The sequence below is a fragment of the Streptopelia decaocto genome, assembly GCF_964273445.1.
Source record: "Streptopelia decaocto genome assembly, chromosome: 3".
Lineage (NCBI taxonomy): Eukaryota > Metazoa > Chordata > Aves > Columbiformes > Columbidae > Streptopelia > Streptopelia decaocto.
In genome coordinates, this window is record NC_138656.1 from 90,682,314 (window position 1) to 90,701,648 (window position 19,335).

Below are 19,335 nucleotides of genomic sequence, written 5' to 3' on the forward strand. Positions count from 1 at the left end.
GCAGGGCCCCTCGCCGCAGCTCACGCTCCGCCGCTGCCCGCCCAGCGAGGCGGAGGGAACCACCCTGATACGCCCAGGACCGCCCCCCCCCACGCCCCGTTCCTGCCCCCCGGCGAATCCCGGCCACGGGAGGTGCTGCCGGCAGCGCGCGGCTGGCGGCTGGTGTCACCTTCCACCTCCAGTCGCGCGTCTCTCCCGTCACAAACTAACACGCCGGACAGTCCCTGCGTGACGAACCACTGCTGCCGGTGGCGGGACATGCCGGGCTGGGGCAGGAGCCGCCAGCTGCTAACGAAAGCGAAAGCTGCTACCGTCACGCGCATAAGACGTCACGCTCCGCGCGCCCGGCAGTTGTTGATCTCGTCGCCATGGTGAAGTGCGCCCGCCCCTTAAAAGTCACCGCCCTAGGGGGCGGGTCTGTTGTTGCTGACGGAAGCGAAGATGGCGGCGGCCGCCTCCGAGTTGCTGACGGGATGGTGCCTCTTCGGCCTGGCTCTGCTGGTGAGAGGCGGCTCTCCTGGGGCTCGGCCGGCCCGGTGCCTGCCCCAGTCACACAACCCTGCCCACCCCAGGGCCGGCGGGATCCCCCCTTTCCCCTGCGGTGCCCCCAGCTGGGCCGGCTGCCCCTACTTCCTCGGCCCCTCGCTGTTCCAGCTCCGGGCTTCCCGCTTGGCCTCCTCGTTCGGCCCGTGCCCCCCGGCCTGCCCGGCAGCCAGCGCTTCCCTTCAGCTCCTGCCGCGGCGGTGCCGCAAGGCCTAGCAGAGCCCGAAGCCGGGGCTGTCCTGCCCTGTGCTTGTTTGTGGTTTGCCCTGCTCGGTGTGCGAGCGCGGCCCTTGTTCCCCTGGCTGTTCTTAGCGAGGGCACAAAGAGTGAATTGTGTGTGGTGAGTGTAACGCTGATATTTAGGGCTCAGATAAAAAGTTTGTTGAAGTTCTGCTAGTCGACAATACCAACACACAGGGTGTGATTTCAGTAGCTGCTTTCTGACTTCCTTATTACACAACTCGTAATTATCTTTCCCTGTGTGTTTCAGGCTATTCTAATTTTCTGCTGGGTTTACGTACGCAAGTACCAGAGTCGGCGGGAAAGTGAAGTGATTTCTACCATAACAGCTATCTTCGCATTGGCAGTTGCTCTTATCTCATCAGCTCTACTACCAGTGGACATCTTTTTGGTTTCATATATGAAAAATCCAAATGGTACATTTAAGGTATGGACTTCTTAGAAAGTTAGTTGTCTCTTCAAAAGAAACAGTTGTGTTGAAAGAGGAAGTTATTGGGTTGTCAAAGTGTTTAATGCTAATACCTGGTTTAGTGCCAGAGTTTTTGGAAAGCTGGGAACTAGTACTGTGAAAACAACACTGAGCTCTTTTTGTTATGTGATCTAGACTTCAGTTGTCACTTCTACTTTTTACTTTTTATATCCTACTAATTTCCAAACACTCATTCTTTCTATTGCACTAAAAGGAACAAATATACCATTCTGAAAATGTCTCTTAAATGTTGTTTTTAGTACATCATAGTGAGGCCTTGTGGAATGGAATTTGTTGCCCCTTTGTTCAAAAATAGACTTTAGTGCCCATTTGCAGTTTAAGATTATTTTGATGGTGAAACATAAAGACTTAAAAAGGTTTACTGTGTTAATCTACCCACAGTGTAGAGTCTGAGTTAATAAGCACTTTTATGAAAAAAAGGAAAACTTGAAAAACCCTTGGGGGAAGGGAATACAGTAGTATGTTTTGACTGATACTGCCTTAACTGAACTACTGTTTTTATAAACTAAAACTGTAGGGGGTTGCTGTACAAAATGAGTTCTTAATCGGATGAGTACTCACTGTAGTCTGCTTTATGCACTCCTCTAAGAGTTCTTCCCCCTGCTTAAAGCATTGGCCTTCTTGATATTCAAGGAAGCTTCTTGAAGGTAGTGACCAAGTGTCTTTGTAAGGACACTACCATTAAAACCAGGTCATACTGGAGCATATTAATAATTTGAATAATAACTTAGTTCAGTTTGAAACCTACCTAGATCTATGCTAAAAGACATGATCCTGAAACTAATGAGTGGACAGATGATAGATGCCTGCACACTGGACTCAAAGACTGTGTACCCTTCCAGCCCTGCTTCCAAAGGAAAAATCTAAGTCCTGCTAGATCCTTGGTAATGCTTCAGAGCTAGCTTGCAGCCAATCCAGTGCTTTTTGGCACCTTTGGAATTGAGCTGTGATGTAAATTTTGTCATATTTAACACTCAGTGGTAATACAGAATAAATTAAGCTATTGTTCAATTTTACTGTTAAAGGTTTGTCTCTTCAGATCTTGCTTGCTCAGAATTAAAATGGATGTAGAAGGTGGAAGAGATCTTTAAAATGTCATGATACTACAATGAGAATAATACTGAGTATTAAGGCATATTGAGCCTGACTAGCTAGATGAATAACAATGTCGTGCCTTTTTTGGATGGGCTTAGTTATATCTGCTGGAGGCTATGCAGAATTTTCTGTTGCAAAGGAGACCTATTGTGTTCATGTATGCATTCTCCAATTTGAGAAAACAAACCTCTAAGGAGCCAGATGTGCTTGTGCAGTCACTACAGTTTGAATCAAGGAAGCATGATAAATAGAAAGAAAATTACTCTACTTAAAATACTGTTTTTCTTAAGCTAGATTTATTTAATGACTACATGCTGTGATATCCTGGGCTGGGTAGATTCTATTTAAAAATTGTACCTGAAAGCAAGCTTTCATGCTTGTGGTAAAGCTTTTGTTTCTTTAAAGTACCTTTGTGCATGCTTCACAGATTCACAGAATGGTTGGGGTTAGAGGGGACCTCTGGAGATCCTTTAGTCCAACCCACCTGCTAAAGCAGGTTCATCTAGAACAGATCACACAGTAACGTGTCCAGGCAGGGCTTGAATGTCTCCAGAGAAGGAGACTCCACAACCTCTCTGGGCAGCCTGTTTCAGTGCTCTGGCACCCTCAAAGTAAAGTTTTTCCTCATATTCAGGTGGAACCTCCTGTGCTTCAGTCTGTGCCTGTTGCCTCTCATCCTGTTGTTGGGCACCACTGAAAGGAGTCTGGTCCCATCCTCTTGACATCCACCCTTGAGATATTTATAAACATTAATGAGATCCCCTCTCAGCCTTTTCTTCTTCAGGCTGAACAGACCCATCTTTCTCAGTCTTTCCTCATAAGGAAGGTGCTATAGGCCCCTAATCATCTTTGTAGTTCTGAGGCTTCTTGGTCCTGCTTAACACCTGGTGTTTGTTAGATGCTGCTGATGGTCTGTTGAAATAAAATTGCTTCATTCTGCCTTGTAGAAGAATACCTCATTCTCTTTTACAGGTCAGCTGGATGACTTTCTAGCTTTGGAGCAATAATAATAATAATATATTACAATATTAATACATCTAATTCAACAAAAGTGTTGAAACTGTGAATATTAACATGGCCTTTCTGATAAAGTTGAGTGGACCTGAAGTCAGAACACACAAACTTTATATATAAACACACAGCTTTATTGATTTGTGGTAATTTCTGTTTAGGAATAATGTGAAGTTAGGAAGCTGACAGCACCCTAATGTGAGCTCTTCATGAACTGTTAAATCTTTTAGCACATGTTACCCAGGACAGTGTTTCTTTTCTGGTACTGCTTCACAAGTAGGACAGACTGGACTGGGTTCAGAATATTTCAGAGAGACTACTGCCCTTCTTTTGGACTGTTCTTCGAAATCCAACACCTCCAATGCCCTATATCTGATGCTGGGGTCTGAAGGACTATGACTCTGGCAAGAATCTGTTGTCCTGAGTGGCTGGAGTGAGTTAAGTCTTCCCTAGATTATTCTTAGTGAATTTTTGAGGCAGATCCAGGTAGCAGTTGTGGATAACAATCTCTGTAGATAAATAATCAGTTCATCAAAAATGTTCCAACTGGATCATTTCAGAGCTTATGCCAAAAGAGTACTGTCAGTTATCCAGATCCTAGGTAAACAAGGTGTGGTGTTTTTTTTTCTGTACGTGCTTTTTCTCTTCTACCTCCCAACTGTAATTCCCAGTATCAGTGTTAGAGAGATGAGAAAGTCAGGGATGCTCAGTTTACACAAAAAAGGTACTATGTGTGGACTTTCAGTTCATTTTTAATGTGACTGACCCTACTATCAAGTTGTAGATATTCAAATGTGCAGTGAACTTGAGAGAAGCAGAGGTTAAATTGAAAGCACAGTCTGATGGTTCCAAGTTCTCATTGTGAATTGTGTGTTCAGTGGCAAGTAAAAGTAGTTGTTCTGGCTACAAGGTTTGGCTTAATTGTCTCAAGTGCAGTACCCTGGCAGATTACTTTTCTTGAAGGCTGTCAAAATGATGCTGCTCTCTGGATGAATTCACTTAAAGCAAGGTTGTATAGCCCTTTTTCATTGTGTGTTCTGAGGTGTCTTCCTTGTCAAGGGCCATGTACTATACCTTGGTCAGTCTTTGTTACTCTTGAACTTTTGCCTGTTTCAACAGGACTGTTAAACTTACTGTATTGTTCATACACCTTTCAATTAAGACAATTTATTCTTTGCTATAAACAAGTGGCTTGTAGTATTCTTTACCTGTTGGTGTCTCTCACCTTGTTTTGTGAGACTTGTCAAATGTTATCTTAAAGGTTTTATAGTGAGTGAACTGAGCAGTTTTGGTATTAGAATGTTTTGTGTAGTAGTTATGTAGTCCTTTAGGAAAGGAGCAGTGCATAAACTTATGTGGTCATTAGTCCTACGCACAATAGAATTCATTGCAGCAACACCTCTTCTGGAGCCTGGGATTACTTTGATTCATAGTGCTATTAAATAGGAAAGCGGGCTTTTGGTTTTAGTACTAATCAAAAGAACTCGAGTATTACCTAATAAGGAAAGTTCTGATAATGTTCACCAGCACCACTTTTATCTTGGTTTTGTCTGTTCACCTGGACAGTGCTTTAGTTTGTGCAATGAATTTGAATTACATCCAGTTGGTTCTGATCTGTTTGATCTGAACGCTTGTTTGATTTATAAAAAGTACTTAGGAACAGAAAAACTCACCGTAGCTTAGAGACTTAAGATTGCTGCCTGAACTCAAGACCTCTGGGTCTGACCTACAAGTTTCAAATATTTAGAATGTGCTGATGCTGTCTTGCAGCAGGAAGACTGCTTGAAACAAGGATGTTATCGTCACAGTCTTTTTTTTTTTTTTTTTATTCTGTTGGTGGTGCAGCAGAAGGCAGGGGAGGTGTTGAACTATTCTTTTTGAAATGTGTGAATTCTTGCTGCTATACGAAGTTAAAAGCCAGTGGCATTTCTGTCAATCTGATTAGATTGAACACCTCACAAACCTTAGGTGTCTGCCTGAGCTGTTAAAAGCCAGTTGTCTCCTTAATGATTTGAGGAGTAGCATCTGCTTAATGGGAGATCCTTTTTGCAGACTGTTCGATTAAGATTTTTTTTTTGGATCTTGGAGGAGACTCATTATGTAGTTGCACAGAATAGAGAACCACTAGAAATGTTAGATTTTTTTTCTTGTTGTTCTAGGAAGGTGTTAGCTGAGAAATCATTACTGACTGAGACCATGCTTCCAGTGCAGAGTAGGAATTACTACTTGTGAAGTAACAATACTTGGTTAAAATATTAATGGTAGCCAGATGTGATGGAGATATGCATGTTTCTGCATGTTGCTATTTGGCAGTTGAAATCCTGGCTCTGACCCACTTTGGAGGTAACAGGCTAGAAGATCTGAGACCTGGGTATGAAATGTCTTTATATGTAACCATACTAGGACCCACTCTTCAGTCTTTGTTTATCTTCTTTTTGTTTGATAAGCTTTGGGAGAGGCTATTCAGCAGAATGGCAGCTTTATCTGCTTGTGATAAAACATCACAAATACTGAAACCTGGAATGTTACACCACTTCAAGCTCTATTAAAGTACATTTGTGGAGAGTGGGACCTGTCTTCACTGGGTACTCATTAAATTCTTGCAGGGTCCAGCAATGACAGCAGGAATGTCCCTCTTAACAGAGACAAAAATAATGAAATATGTGGCCATTCCTTCACCAAAAAGTGGGGATGGCCAAAAAAGTCAGATTAGTTTATACTGCTTCCATTCAGGGAAGTTATCTGTACAGTTGGAATAGTACTGTTCAGTTGAAATATATTAATGTGAGTCATTAACTGGACACAACTGCTGGGAGAAGGAAGACTGCTTAGCGATTACTGGGGAAGCAATTGTTCTTCATAATTAATTTGCTGTGTATGGAGTTATAAAATGAATCTCTTGAGGGAGCTTTGCTTTGGTGTTAGCATTTAGGTAAACTGAGAGTGTCTTAGTCTTAAGCTGCCTTTTTATGTCTGTATTTACATATCAAAATTTTACTAATGTATTTACTTTTTAAACTTGCAACTGCATTTAGATTTCCTGGATCCTTCAACATGACTTGGTGTAAGATGTACAATATCAATACAATGTGTTGTTACAAGTATTTTAAAGGTGATATGATGTATGCTTGCTAAACTGCATGAAACAGAATGAAGTATGGTAGAACAGTGCAGAGTGCCTGAATTCTGCAGATCTTAAGAGAATTTGTGGTCACATTTACACATCTTAAGCTGCTGTTGAAGGCAGTAATGAATTCTCACCTTACTAATCTAGTGTACTTCTAAGGTATTTGCTGTTTATATTGTAAGCTTGGGCCATAATGGATGGAGGAGAAAGCACACTAGATGTAGAGGTTGTCCAGATGAGTTCTCAATGGAGTCCTGGGTGTGCTTGTCCAGTAGATTCATATACCTATCAACATTATATATCAGCACTGCTGCTGTTAATGTCAGAGCTCTGACACTTGCTAGGTAGCAATGTTTCTTGCTTTGAACAAGGCAGTTCAACTGTTACTAGCTTTTGAAGCGACTCATGTGAACTGGTTACTGCTTTTGAGTTGCTGCTGGTGTGTGCACATGGATAATTTGCCAGTAAGAATATGGATTTTTACTTCCTTACTTTGTGTAAAAGTGAGGCTTCAGCAGCTGACTGAAAGCTGATATAAAAGATAGGATAGTTAGCTTGCATTACAGATTTTTCTTGTGCAGGGTAATGCAGAGTTGGTAAATTCAGGCACATGTAGACAATGGTGAAATTCACACATCTTTGCATCTTTAGGTCTTTCAATGTAAGATAACATTTCAATATTTTAATATGCTGGGAAACACACATCATAGCATATTACTCTGGTTGTGTGCACAACTGAATTTGAGCAAAAAAAATTACAATGTTTTAAACTTCTACATATGTATCCTGTTAGAAATGTTATTAATGCTTTCACAGAGTTGGAGGAGAAGCATTTTTTTGGCAGTTAAAGCCCTGTTGTGTTTCAATTATGAGCTACCTCTTCCTGTAAAGTGGCTGTGCCACTTAAACTTTGGGTCTTGCTGTTATTTTCCTTGCCTTTCCTTGGTTGCTGTGGGTTTTGAATGTCTCCATTACTCATAAGAGAGATCTTTTTCAGCTACTTACTTGGAAGTAAATAGTGCCACCTGTTCAGTTCAGTATTGCTTTTCCCTTAGGCATAATTAAAGCAATGCTTTTCCTTAATTTTTAACACTAGGCAATTTAAACACTTTAATAGTCTGTGTATGTATTCTTATTATAGTCAAATGGTTTTGTGGTGTATTTTCATGCAGATGCCTAGAAATTTTTCAGCTGGAATGCTGTTGGGACTGAGCCTGACAGTCTTTGAAGATGGGCTTATTGTGTACCTGACAGACACTTAACTTGAAGTGTTGCTTCTGTCCCTTCTGCTCAAATATTTTTCATCCTTTTTGCTGATTAGATGACAAAATGCATGTATATTTTTTTCTACTCAAGTTCCATTTGGATGATAATCTAATTTATTACAAACAGTGAATTTGAAAAGCATAATTTAAAGTGCTCTACTGGAAGTCTAGTAGCATGGAGGAAGGTGGTGCTGATTTTCTGAGATAATAGAAAAATCAAGTCTTTGTTATGCCATCAAGCCCATATTCCATGGGAGTTTAGGCAGTTCTGAGAGAACTGATAGTGTTAAATTTCTTCACGTCCTATCGTGTGCAGTCTTTAAAGAGTATGCTCACTTGCATTTTTCATAGACTCTGTATTAGTGCATGCATCTTTACAACACCTGAAGGGGCTTGCACTTGCCAGCTAGAAAAAAACCTACACACAAAAACTGCAAGGAGCTTTGGCAGTACTGATTTTTTTTGTTCTCACTGATTCAGTTATGTTGGCGTGTCTCCAAAATTGCTGGGTTTGGAAGAATTTTGCTTCTGGATACCTACTTTCTTGATCTTGACTACATGTAGAGCAGATCCCACAAAACTTGAGCAATCCTGGAATATGTTTAAGCTGTACAGACTTGTACCTCTGGATCTAGTCCCTGAGCTGCGCTGCCACTGATCATGTTACAAAACACTTAGCTTCCTGAAACCAATAGTTCCTCTTGCTGGGGGGTGGAAAAAGGGATGGGTAAGAACTTGACTTCAGCTTTCTGGCTGGGTGCCATTACCAACGCATCTAGAGCTGCATTTTCACTTCCATTCTCTGAACAACTCCCCAGGGCTGAGTGACATAGTTCTGAAAAAGAACTGGTCAAATTAGAAATTAAAGGCTCATACTTCTGAAAAAAGGAGATGATGGCTTAATCTGGGTGGACAACTATTAAAAATAAAAGTTTGCAAGCTACAACTGAGCATAATAAAAAGCTATTTTTTGTTCTTATGTCTGTTGTATCTGTATATATAAATTTCACTTATAGCTATTCTGTGATAGAAATGCTGCATGCAATGTGTGCACTACATACTGTATCCAGCTCTATGGCCCACAGTACAAAAAAGACATGAAGCTGTTAGAGCAGGTCCACAAAAAATAATCAGAGGGCTGGAACACTTTCTTATGAAGAAAGGGTAAGAGAGTTGGAGTTCAGCCTGAAAAAGAGAGAGTTCTGGGGAGACCTTATAGCAGCCTTTGAATTACAAAGAGAGCTTATAAGATAGATAAAAAAACACTTTTGACCAGGACCTGTTGTGACAGCACAGGGGGATACAGTTTTAGATCTACTTTTTTTTAGTTTAAATTGGACATAAAGAAGAATGTTTATGGTGAGACTCTGGAACGGGTTTCCCAGAGAAGCTGTCTATGTCCCATCCCTGGAAGCGTTGAAGGGCAAGTTGAATGGAGCTTTGAGCAGCCTGGTCTAGTGGAAGGTGTCCCTGCCCATGGCAGGGGGCATTGGACTAGATGATCTTTGAAGGTTCCTTCCAACCCAAACTGTTCTATGATGATCTTAAGAGACTGTGTTATCAAGATACTGTGGGAATTGGCACAGCATGCTTGGGAGCTGCCAAAACTACTCTATGTTCTTTCTAGTTTGTAAAATCTTCAGTCTATGAAATGATCCTATGCTTATTCCTGTATGTGCAGTCATTTGCACCTTTGCTAGCAATTTGTAGCCAGTAATTTTTTATAAGTAGCAATTTTTTGTATCTATCTCACCATGTGTTTGTGTTCTCTAATGAGTCATTGTCTCATAGTGTTGCCAGATATGGTAGTAACAGGAAGAGAAGTGCTCTAGACATTCTCAGAAGAATATTGATCTTTGTATACTATACATGTCTAGACTTACATATTTGAAAAATAGATGGTTTACCTTAGAAAGGGCTAATTGTACAGAATTAATTTTTCTTCCTAACTTTGAGTCCTAACAAAGCTAATTCTGCTTGTCAAATTTGACTCTGCACTTTTTATTGAGTTACTTCTAGAAAACTTTTTTCTTTATTATCTGACTTCTCTTTCTAGAAAGTGTTCCCAGACTCCAGCTTGTGGTACCATTTCTGTGACTGAAATTCTGTAATGTGGATATTGGCCTCAAGTGGGATTTTGAGTTTGTTCTTTTAGCAATTCCCAGGGTCAGCCTTAATGATATAAAACTAGTGCTTTTTTGATTGAGAGGTATTTACTTCAAAATGAGTGGATCCTTGACTTGAGTTCCTCCATTAATGCTTTGCAACCCTTCAGAAAATATGTATGTGCAAGGCAAATGTATATGTGTTAAATATAAAATCTAATCCAATGCATCCAAATAATGGGCTGGGCAATTCATATAGCTTGTCTGTGCAGTATTATCTAAGGTACCGTGCTGCTTCCAAAGCTATCATATCTTGGGTTTTGTAGGAAACTCATCCTGAGGACAGCTCTGGCCCTTCAAGGACTTGACTTTGAAGCGTAGTGTCTATTGCAGTGCTCAGAGTCCAGAAAAAAGCGCTAGAACTGCAAATAGCCATAACTCCAGTTGTCTTTTACAAAACATCTTGAAAAACTGTTCAGATTGAGCTTCAGGGTCAGCAGTAGTGTTGTCCGATATGTAGAAAACAAAAATCAGTTTCATAGAAATAGGTATTTAGAGTGTCACTTAAATACTAAATACAGAATAAAAGTAAATTGCTAGCTGCTGAACATGATATTCATTAATAATTGTATTTCAGTTGTGCCATGACAATATAATATATGGTAACTAAGGATTCTTAATCTCAAAAAAATAGGTCTTTAAGTATGAGACCAACAGCCAAAGTGAGTATAAGCAGTGGGGATATTACTGCAGTGTCTTTTCCCTGAAATGCAGCATATTCGTTAATCATCTTTGTTAGGTGAATTAGTTCTAACTTAAATTACAACACTTAAAATGGGCAAACTGGATGCTGAATGCTTTTCCATAGGCATTAAATGTGAGCAGTTTTTTCAGTTTTATTAGAATGTTATCTAATGAAGTCTTTTGTTTCATTTGATGTTGAATGCTTCTGTCCTTTATTACTAGGACTGGGCTGATGCTAATGTTTCAAGACAAATTGAAGACACTGTACTTTATGGATACTACAGTAAGTATTTTTAACCTTTTTTTTTATTAGGACCTTTAAGTGAAGACATGAAGTTTTTAGGGGCTGTACTGGATTATCCCATTTTAGTTAAATATTGGTCTTATACTTAGTGCCCTTCAGTGAGTTTTTTTTTATATTCAAGAGCCCCCTAAAAATGAAAACATACTGAAGGCCAAGCCATGGAAGGGCTAATGGCTTTTGTCATATCATCTACTGTTAACGTGTTTCCTGTGTGTGTATTCAGAGGTCTGTTAAGGGAAGCACATGGTTTTGCTGTAACTCTTATGGCACTTAACATACGCAGCAGTGTGAAACTTGCCTACTGTGTATAAAGTTTATGTAACTGTAATACTTGTGTTTTAAGTGTTTAGATTCAGCAACTACCGTATTCAAAGAAAGCTACTATAAAGGAGTTGAGTCAGGAGTGGCAATATCCTAAACAAAACCGAAGCAGAAAAGAAACTGAAATCAAATCTGATGAAATAACTATTCACCTCTATGTAATTTTAGATCAGTTTATTTTAGTTGTCCTTATGAAACTTATGAGAAGTTCTATTACTAATGAATGTATGTGAGAGGTAGCTATAAAAGAGTGATGCTTATCACAGTTTGAGTAGAATGTCTGCCACAGTCAATGATATGAACTTGGGAGCAGTTGCCTTCTTTTGGTTAAGTTTCGGGAGGCTTGAAGATTTTTCTTTTGAAAGTCTAAAGACTAGGTTAAGTCTATAGCCAAAAGGAGTAAGAAACTTCTCTGTTTTCAAAAAGGGACTTTTAAAATACTAGTTTATCTTCCACAAAGATTCTTCACTATAGAATAGTGGAACTGCTTTGTATTTGCTTTCTACTCTTGTTAGGTTGCTAAGCTGTTGTTTAACAGCCCAAGCATTTCACAACTCCTGATGTGGAGCAGTCCTCAAACTCTTCTGTAGACCATTTTCTATAGATTTCTGAGACTAATGGATGAATTTCTGTAAGATGTTTTGGGCTGAGTCTCTTTTTAAAGCAAGATGTCTCTTCATAAGTCCTGAACTAATTTTTGGAATAATTTGAGCTTAAACCTGAAAAACTGCTTTTGCTTTTGTCCTGTCTGAAATATTGTAGAACTAATGCTTTGTTTCAGAGCATGTCCTCCAGATGGTGGTAGAGATTTAAAGATGTTTTTAAAAGTATTTTTGTGGTCTTAATATGAGGAATTGATAGACATTTTTATAACTAGAGCTAGACTGAAGTGAACAGTAATAGGTAACTTATTGTTCAGAAGTCTCCATCATTCCTATATAAAAACACAACTTAATGCCTCTCCTGCATCATTAGGTCTGGTGCCCTGCTGCTGTTGCACAGCACAGTGACATGAAAATGGGGAAGGAATAAGTTAAACAACTCTTCCAGTTTTTGTAATACTATTCCATTTTTTTTCTGCTCATGTTGTCTTAAAGTGTTTGATCTTGACGTGTATTTTTTTAAATACGCAGAATGAGCAGAACTGAAATCTCCTTTAGTACTTAAGAATGTGTATATTAGTACTTTCTTCTCTCTCCTGAAAATGCAGTGATAACTGTATAGATCTTATTTGCTTCTTGTAGCTATATTGACAACTTATAGTATGAGTAGTAGGTGTGCTTAGTTGCTGCCCATCAATCCAAGTCACTTCTAATTGCAGCCAGAATTTGGAGGCTGTGCTTAAACTGATGTTTTAGGATAGTACTACCTGTATTGCAATTTACTGAGAAAGCCATCAGTAAATGTAGAAAAGCATGTGTGTTTTGTTTTGTTGTTTTGTTTGATGTGTTGTTTGTTTGTTTGTTTAACGAAGACCTTGGTCCCCACAAACTATGTTCTCTCTCACACCCGGCTGCTTTCTTGGCTAGACTGACAGAAAAGTTAGAATGGCTTTGTACTGGTAAATGAGGTAACTCTCAGAATGAAGCTTGAAATAGCTGTATTTTGAAGTGGGACTTCAGTAACCTAAAAGCTTTACTTAGGAAACCAATCTACTGATTGCTTTGAAGCTATAGTGGCTTAGTGTGTTAATTCTCATAAAACCAACCGTAGCGGAATGTGTCTGCCAGTACTTGAGTGATTGAAGATTGATCAGTGGTTGGCAGGTGCTCTAAAACAGCATGTCAGGTTGTGTTTGGAAGGAAAACCCTTTTCAGAAAGGTTTATAAGTGGAAACCGTCCAACAGCAGTTTCCTTTGTACCACAAGGAGTCAGGCTGAAACAGTTGTCTGTAACCTGGAGCTTTGTTTTGTAGCTCTTCCTCTAGGAAGTAAATCCTAGCTGTTGGAGTCAGCTTCATGTTCAGTCCTTTGCTAAAGTTTTGCAAATGGTGAGAGGATCCCATGGGTAGATGGCAGTCTTCCTTTGAGGCAGACAAAGATCTCTTGACCTGCATGTGTTAAGTGTCTACTAACTATAGTGTGGCAAGGGCTGCTAAATTCTGTGGGCATCTCTTTGGGTGTGCTTTAAAATCTATGCTAACCTTCAAATTTTCCTTTTTTTTTTTTTCTTAAATAGAAGTGTTTTCTTAAGTCAGCAATAGTTACTGTATGGTGGTTCCTAGGTTAAAGAAGTTCTTGAGTAAGAATTTATTCAAAATAGTACTTCATATAACTTGGAGCTTTGTCTGCTTACTGTAAGTATTTCATACAGAGTCACTGACAAGGACTTGGGATTCTAGAAATGATTAAGTCCAGGTCTTATGTGGCTACGTGTTTTCATGGTCTAGTCCTAGGAGGAGACATGCTGAATACTGTGGAAGGCTTGCATATTTGTACTTGACAAACATTGTGGAGTTACATCTATAGAAGAACTCTACTAATAAGTGTGGGGTTTTTGTTTCTTTTTAGAGAAGCAGTGTGCCAGAACATAAATGGAAAGTCTGTTAGAGTATTGACACTTACTGTGGTGAGCTGCTTTAACTGGCCTGCTTCAAAGAAGTGTCTGGTGACCTGAAATTCACTACCATTTTCTATTCCTTTACTTTCACTGGGGAAAACAAGCAAGTTATTGCAGTCTGGATGAAAAATAATTTTAAGAGATTTTCTTATTAGATGTGAGAACAATATATTTGAGAATAAATGCTCATCTTAAGGTTTCTGAAGTAGCTTGTGACTTCTCAGCAGGAGAAGTGAGGAAATATATAACAAAGCATTGTTTTAAGCATCTTAGTAGTATTGATGTTATGCAGTGTACTGGTATATGATATCATCTGGAAGAACACAAGTTGTGTGATCGAAGAGACCTCTGATCATATAATATTCTTGAGCCTTCTGTAGTCTCTCAAAGGGATTTGAGGGACTATATTGATCTCTAATACTGCTTGAAATCTTCACAGTTCCTGAAGATATTTTTGTCCCTTCTGCCTACTGTATTTTGCTATTTGTTGTTCCTAGCTGCTGTTGCAAAAACCCCAGAATGAACATAATAGACTGCTATAGTTTACTTGAAGACTAATACCAGGTCTAACTTCCTCATAGTTAAGGTATCTTTGTATTGATGTGGTGCAAGACAGCAGAAAATGAGTCATTTTGACTTGAGATAAGAACTACTGTCTTTAAAACAAACAAACCTTACCAAGGAATTCTTGCTGAAGATTGCTTTGATTCTATGGTGGGAACCATTGTTGTACTGGCTATACAGTGAAGCATTAAGCATTTTTCTAATGGTGGTGTTCAAGCTTCTGATACAACCCAGAAAAATGTTTTGAAATAGAAGTTGGACCTCTGAACCAGAGCAAAGAGCAGTCCATGATTTACAGCTGAAGTCCATAGAAATGCAATAATGAAAGCTGAGACAGTTTGTCATGCCACAAGGTCACATGAGAGTTAGGGGGAAGGGAATATATTTTGTCACCTGGTTGACTGTCTGTTTGCTGCTGCAAGAGCTTTGAGTTTGAAGGTTAGCTTTCCAGGGAATAAACAGCCCTTTCAGTGGGCAGAATAACAAGCAATTAGATGCTTGCCCTTGGGTAACTAACTTGTATGAGATGATGAAAGATGCTGCTCTTCCTTTTTTATAAGTTCTGAAAAATAAAATTCAAACCCCAGATGATCAGTCTACTGTCTCGTTGATGGGAACTTGGCCAAATCTTTTAAAGTTTCCTTTGTAGTATAATAGGAAGAACGATGTTTTACTATGTTAACTATGTGAGCTATAAATTTAATTTTCAATTCTGACTAAAAAATTCTTACAGGCAGTTTTAAGCTTTCACCTGATGGATGAACAAGAAGGTCTGTTTTGGAATGGTTTTGCTTGAGAAAAGCAAATGCAAAGCTGCTTTTGATCTTTTTTTCTTTGTTACATCCTGTTAAATTACTGTGCTAACAAGGTTTTTCAACAGAGCAGATAGCAGAGCTGTTGCAACAGTAAGTTGGAGTTTGTGCTGCTGCATGTCATATTACAACTTGAGGTTAACTTTATTTACATCTTGTCTTGAAATGCATTTAAAGCCTGTAACTTTTAGAGTGCGCATTTAAGGTGAACTAAGTCATGAACTAAGTGCCAGCAGAGCATTCATAACGGATGGAAAATGCTGGAATGAGTCTTATACTGAATCTTGTTGTGTATGCAGATCCTGTTCCAGAGTTGATGCAGAGTATGCTATTAGAGCTTAAGGTTTTTAATACAAAACATCTGTTACAAGTCAGCATTGTCTGAGAATTTGCTGTTTTAGTAAAGCATAAATTGAAAGTCATTGACTATTTAATGGCTTCATATAATGTCTGTGCAGTGGAAAACTGCAACCAAAGTTGATTGTTTCCCATTTGAGGTAGAGGTGACCAGCTGACAGACTTGTGAACTGACTTAAGGTATTAATCTCTACTTGGGCATATCCTAAGGTCTTCTCTGAAGAACCCCCAAGGAGAACCATTATAGCTCTACAGATCTGCTGACTTTCATGGTTCAGTTGGCAGAAATGAAGCTTTAGCTTCACCTGGATTTAACTTGGCTCAATTTTTTGTAGTCAATAGCTTAAATTGTGTGAGAAGTATCACTTGAATATTAGAGCTGGATGCTCTCTTGAAATAGTAGTATTGGTATTAGAAGGGGTCCTGTTTCCAGCAGCATGCTCATGTTCTTTTTGCACACCCCTGTTGGAGCCATTGTTGGCATTTGGTGGATGCTTGTGGTGTACTAACCCAAAAATTGGTTGGCATTTACTTTGCCTCATAGAAGTGCCGAGGTTGGAAAGAGTGCTTGAGAGGTAATCTAGCCCAATATGCTCCCTACTCACAGCAGCTCATTTATGCCAGTCTCCAGCTGGATTCTGAATATCTCCAAGAATGGAGACTCTATGCAGGGGTGTCAAACTCATTTTCACCGGAGGCCACATCAGCCTCACGGTTGCCTTCAAAGGGCCAAATGTAATTTTAGGACTGTATAAATGTAACTGCTCCTACATTGAGAACGAGTTCAACATATCTGCCCTGCTACACCTGAGTAGCCTGTTACAGTTTCTGACTGCAGGCAGAATAAATGTTCTTATTTAAATTGCTATATTTCACTTTGTGCTCATTCCCTTTTTATCTTTTCCCTGGGCACCACTGAGAAGTCTGCCACAGTCTTTGGTCTGATGCAAGTATTTATACACATGCACAAGATCCTTGCCAAAGCTGCCTTTTCTTCAGGCTGGACAGTCCCAGCTCTCTTAGATGTTCAAGCCCATAATTTGTTGTTGTTGTTCTTGTGCTGCTCTAGTGTGTGTTCCTTGTACTGGGGAGATCAGAACTGGACACAGCACTCCCAAGTGCTGGTGAGACCTCATTGAGTCAAGGTGAATAATTACTTTCCTTCATGTGGTGGTGACATTCTTCCTAATGCAGCCTAAGGTGCCATTGGCCACCCATGCTGCAAGATTGCTAGATGTGTGGTGAGTTAAGGTGACCCAGCACAAGGTCTAGCAAACACTGGAGCTGTTGCAAAGAAGAGTTTTAGTATTACAGGTGGATGGTGGAGGGGGCAAGTGGGACCCCTCCTTGGATCAAATATGACTTCTCTCTTAATGCATATGGAGGAAGGCATTTTAGCATCTTACTGCTGTGGTAAAGTAAATAAGATTCTGATTTTTCTTTTGCTATTGGTGTGTGGCGTGTTGATGTGCTTTGTGGTCTGCTGCTGGGGTGGAGGAAGGCATATGGAGGAAGGCATTTTAGCATCTTACTGCTGTGGTAAAGTAAATAAGATTCTGATTTTTCTTTTGCTATTGGTGTGTGGCGTATTGTGGTCTGCTGCTGGGGTACTTACAGGTAGAAGGAAATAGTTATGTCTGAATATTTTAGCGGTGCTTACATGGGCTTGAACCCACAGGTTAAAATTTTGTATTTAATCTTTAACTTGGAAACATGATCTACCTCTGTAGTGTGGCTTTTGCCCATGCCTTAAGAGTCAAGAGTGGATTCTGGGGTAGAGGAGACTTTAATCTAGAAGCAACTCCTGTGGTGTACTTCACATGCTGAGTTTCAGCTTGAGGGATTTAGTTTAGCTAAAAACAGAGCCAAATGTGGTAAAGAGAAATTTGACCTAATTATATTTCTTACATAAGGGTGAACATTGAAAGCTTTTCCACAGAAATAACTGAGCAAGATCAGATGAGTCTTCAATACACAGTTACACTTACTCCTGCTTTAACCATTGATCTCACTCAACTTTTGCATTCTGCATTTTTGTGGTTTTTGTTTTTGTTTTTTTACAAGGTTGGTTTTTTTTTTCCAGACTTGTATTGATAATTGCTGAAATGGCAGGTGGCTTTACTAGAAAGGGCTTACACAAATATACCTTATTAGATTCTTCCACTAGTTTAATAGCCACTAGTCTCTTTCAAAGAATGTGTAGGGCTTGAGCTGATGGAGTTCTATGTGAAAGGCATTAATTTCGTCTGGCATGAGACTAAACCACAGGAATCAGTCTTCTTAACATGCTTACATAGGTAGTGGTAGTAGGTTTTTCTTGTAGCTTACTAATCAGCTCTTAGATAAGTTTTAATTAGTTAAGCAGTATTATCTTAAAACTAAACTTTTAACCTTATGTTTCTCATTTGAAAATAAGTATATCTTTGGTCAGATGTGGCTTGGATTTTTGAAGTAAAGACCAAAAGCTATGTCTTGCTGTTTTCAAGAAGTTCAGTGGCATTTTCTAATAATTGATTTACTTTATTTTTCATCATAGTTAATTTTTGGCTATTTGGGTACTTTTAAAAAAATAACTGAATTGCTACCAAGTAAGCTTTCAGTGAGTTGAAGCATTTTGGTTTGATAGTTGTGGAAATGTATACAAAAGGAGGTGGATAATATTTAGCTTCAAGTTACTAAGGAGCTGGCTTGAAGTAAGAGGGCCTTAAGACGTAAAAGTGGGATCTTTAAAAGGTTCAGTCCTTCATCATGCCCTGCTTTACTCCAGTTTCCAGATGATTCAACACTCTACTACATTGGGCTGCAAAAAATCTAGGCTAAACTCTTCCCTATTGTTTTCCTGATGACATGACGTCATTAAACCAGGTTTGGTTTTTGTTTTGTGTGGGTTTTTTATCAATTTAATAAATTCCTGCCTAGAACTTGGTGGTTGGAGAACACTGGCAAGAACTTGGGGATTGGGTTAACTATGACTTCATGGAAAGTATAGTCATTAGCACATTTGGTATGGCTAATCTGAATGGCCATTTGCTTTGTTTACACTGTGAAGAGAAGCTCATAGATGTTAACATGAAAGCTATGAAACTTAAGGAGGATGTGGCGAGTTTTATGCAATACTCTATTTAGAGCTGCTTAGACTTGCATCTAAACTTGATTTAAATACTCCAGAATGCGAAGAATATCCTAAACATTATCTTGTGGGCCATTGGATGCGGAAAAGGAAACGAGTTCAAATAAATTGGAATAGAACTGTTGGTAACAATGCCTAGCTCAACAGAAGTTAATTCTTACTGAATGAAAATACCTTATTTTGATGTGTCTTTGATTATGTTTTCCATGAACTCTTTGCATATTGCAATTTATTACTGAAATGGTGGGTTTGGGAATCTAATATAGTAATTTTTCTGGCTCCCTTTACTGTGGCAGTCAGATCCGATTTGTAAAAATACAAATTCAGCAACTTATTTGGCACACAAACTGTTCCAGGTGTTCACATGGTCATGGTATTGAATGGTTACAGCTACTGTAGAGGTGTGTTTTTTGTTGTTTGTGTTTTTTTTTTTTTTTTTAGAATTGCTTCTGACTTAAGCTTTACTGTAAAGGTTCAAAAGATTCACTGGTAGAAATGCACCACTGGAAGCTTGTAATAGATGACTTAAAAGATAAGATGCATTCCAAAGTTTTTTGACAAGTCAGTTGCCAAACACTTGTGATAGTCCTTTAAAAGCTGAATACAGTTATGTTAATAGTAGTATGTGAAAACAGTGGTAGTGTTTCTTTAACAGAGTTGAAAACTTT

At 39.2% G+C, this 19,335-nt stretch overlaps 1 protein-coding gene across 1 annotated transcript in view; it reads left to right on the forward strand.

The window, feature by feature from the left end:
- Positions 1 to 373: 373 nt before the first annotated feature.
- LMBRD1 (LMBR1 domain containing 1) overlaps positions 374 to 19,335 on the forward strand; it is a 76,429-nt gene continuing 57,467 nt past the window's right edge. The window contains exons 1-3 of the mRNA XM_082048606.1: positions 374 to 501; positions 1,034 to 1,210; positions 10,843 to 10,903. Coding sequence (XP_081904732.1) covers positions 442 to 501; positions 1,034 to 1,210; positions 10,843 to 10,903 — 298 coding nt within the window. The 5' untranslated portion in view covers positions 374 to 441. The remainder of the gene's footprint in view (positions 502 to 1,033; positions 1,211 to 10,842; positions 10,904 to 19,335) is intronic.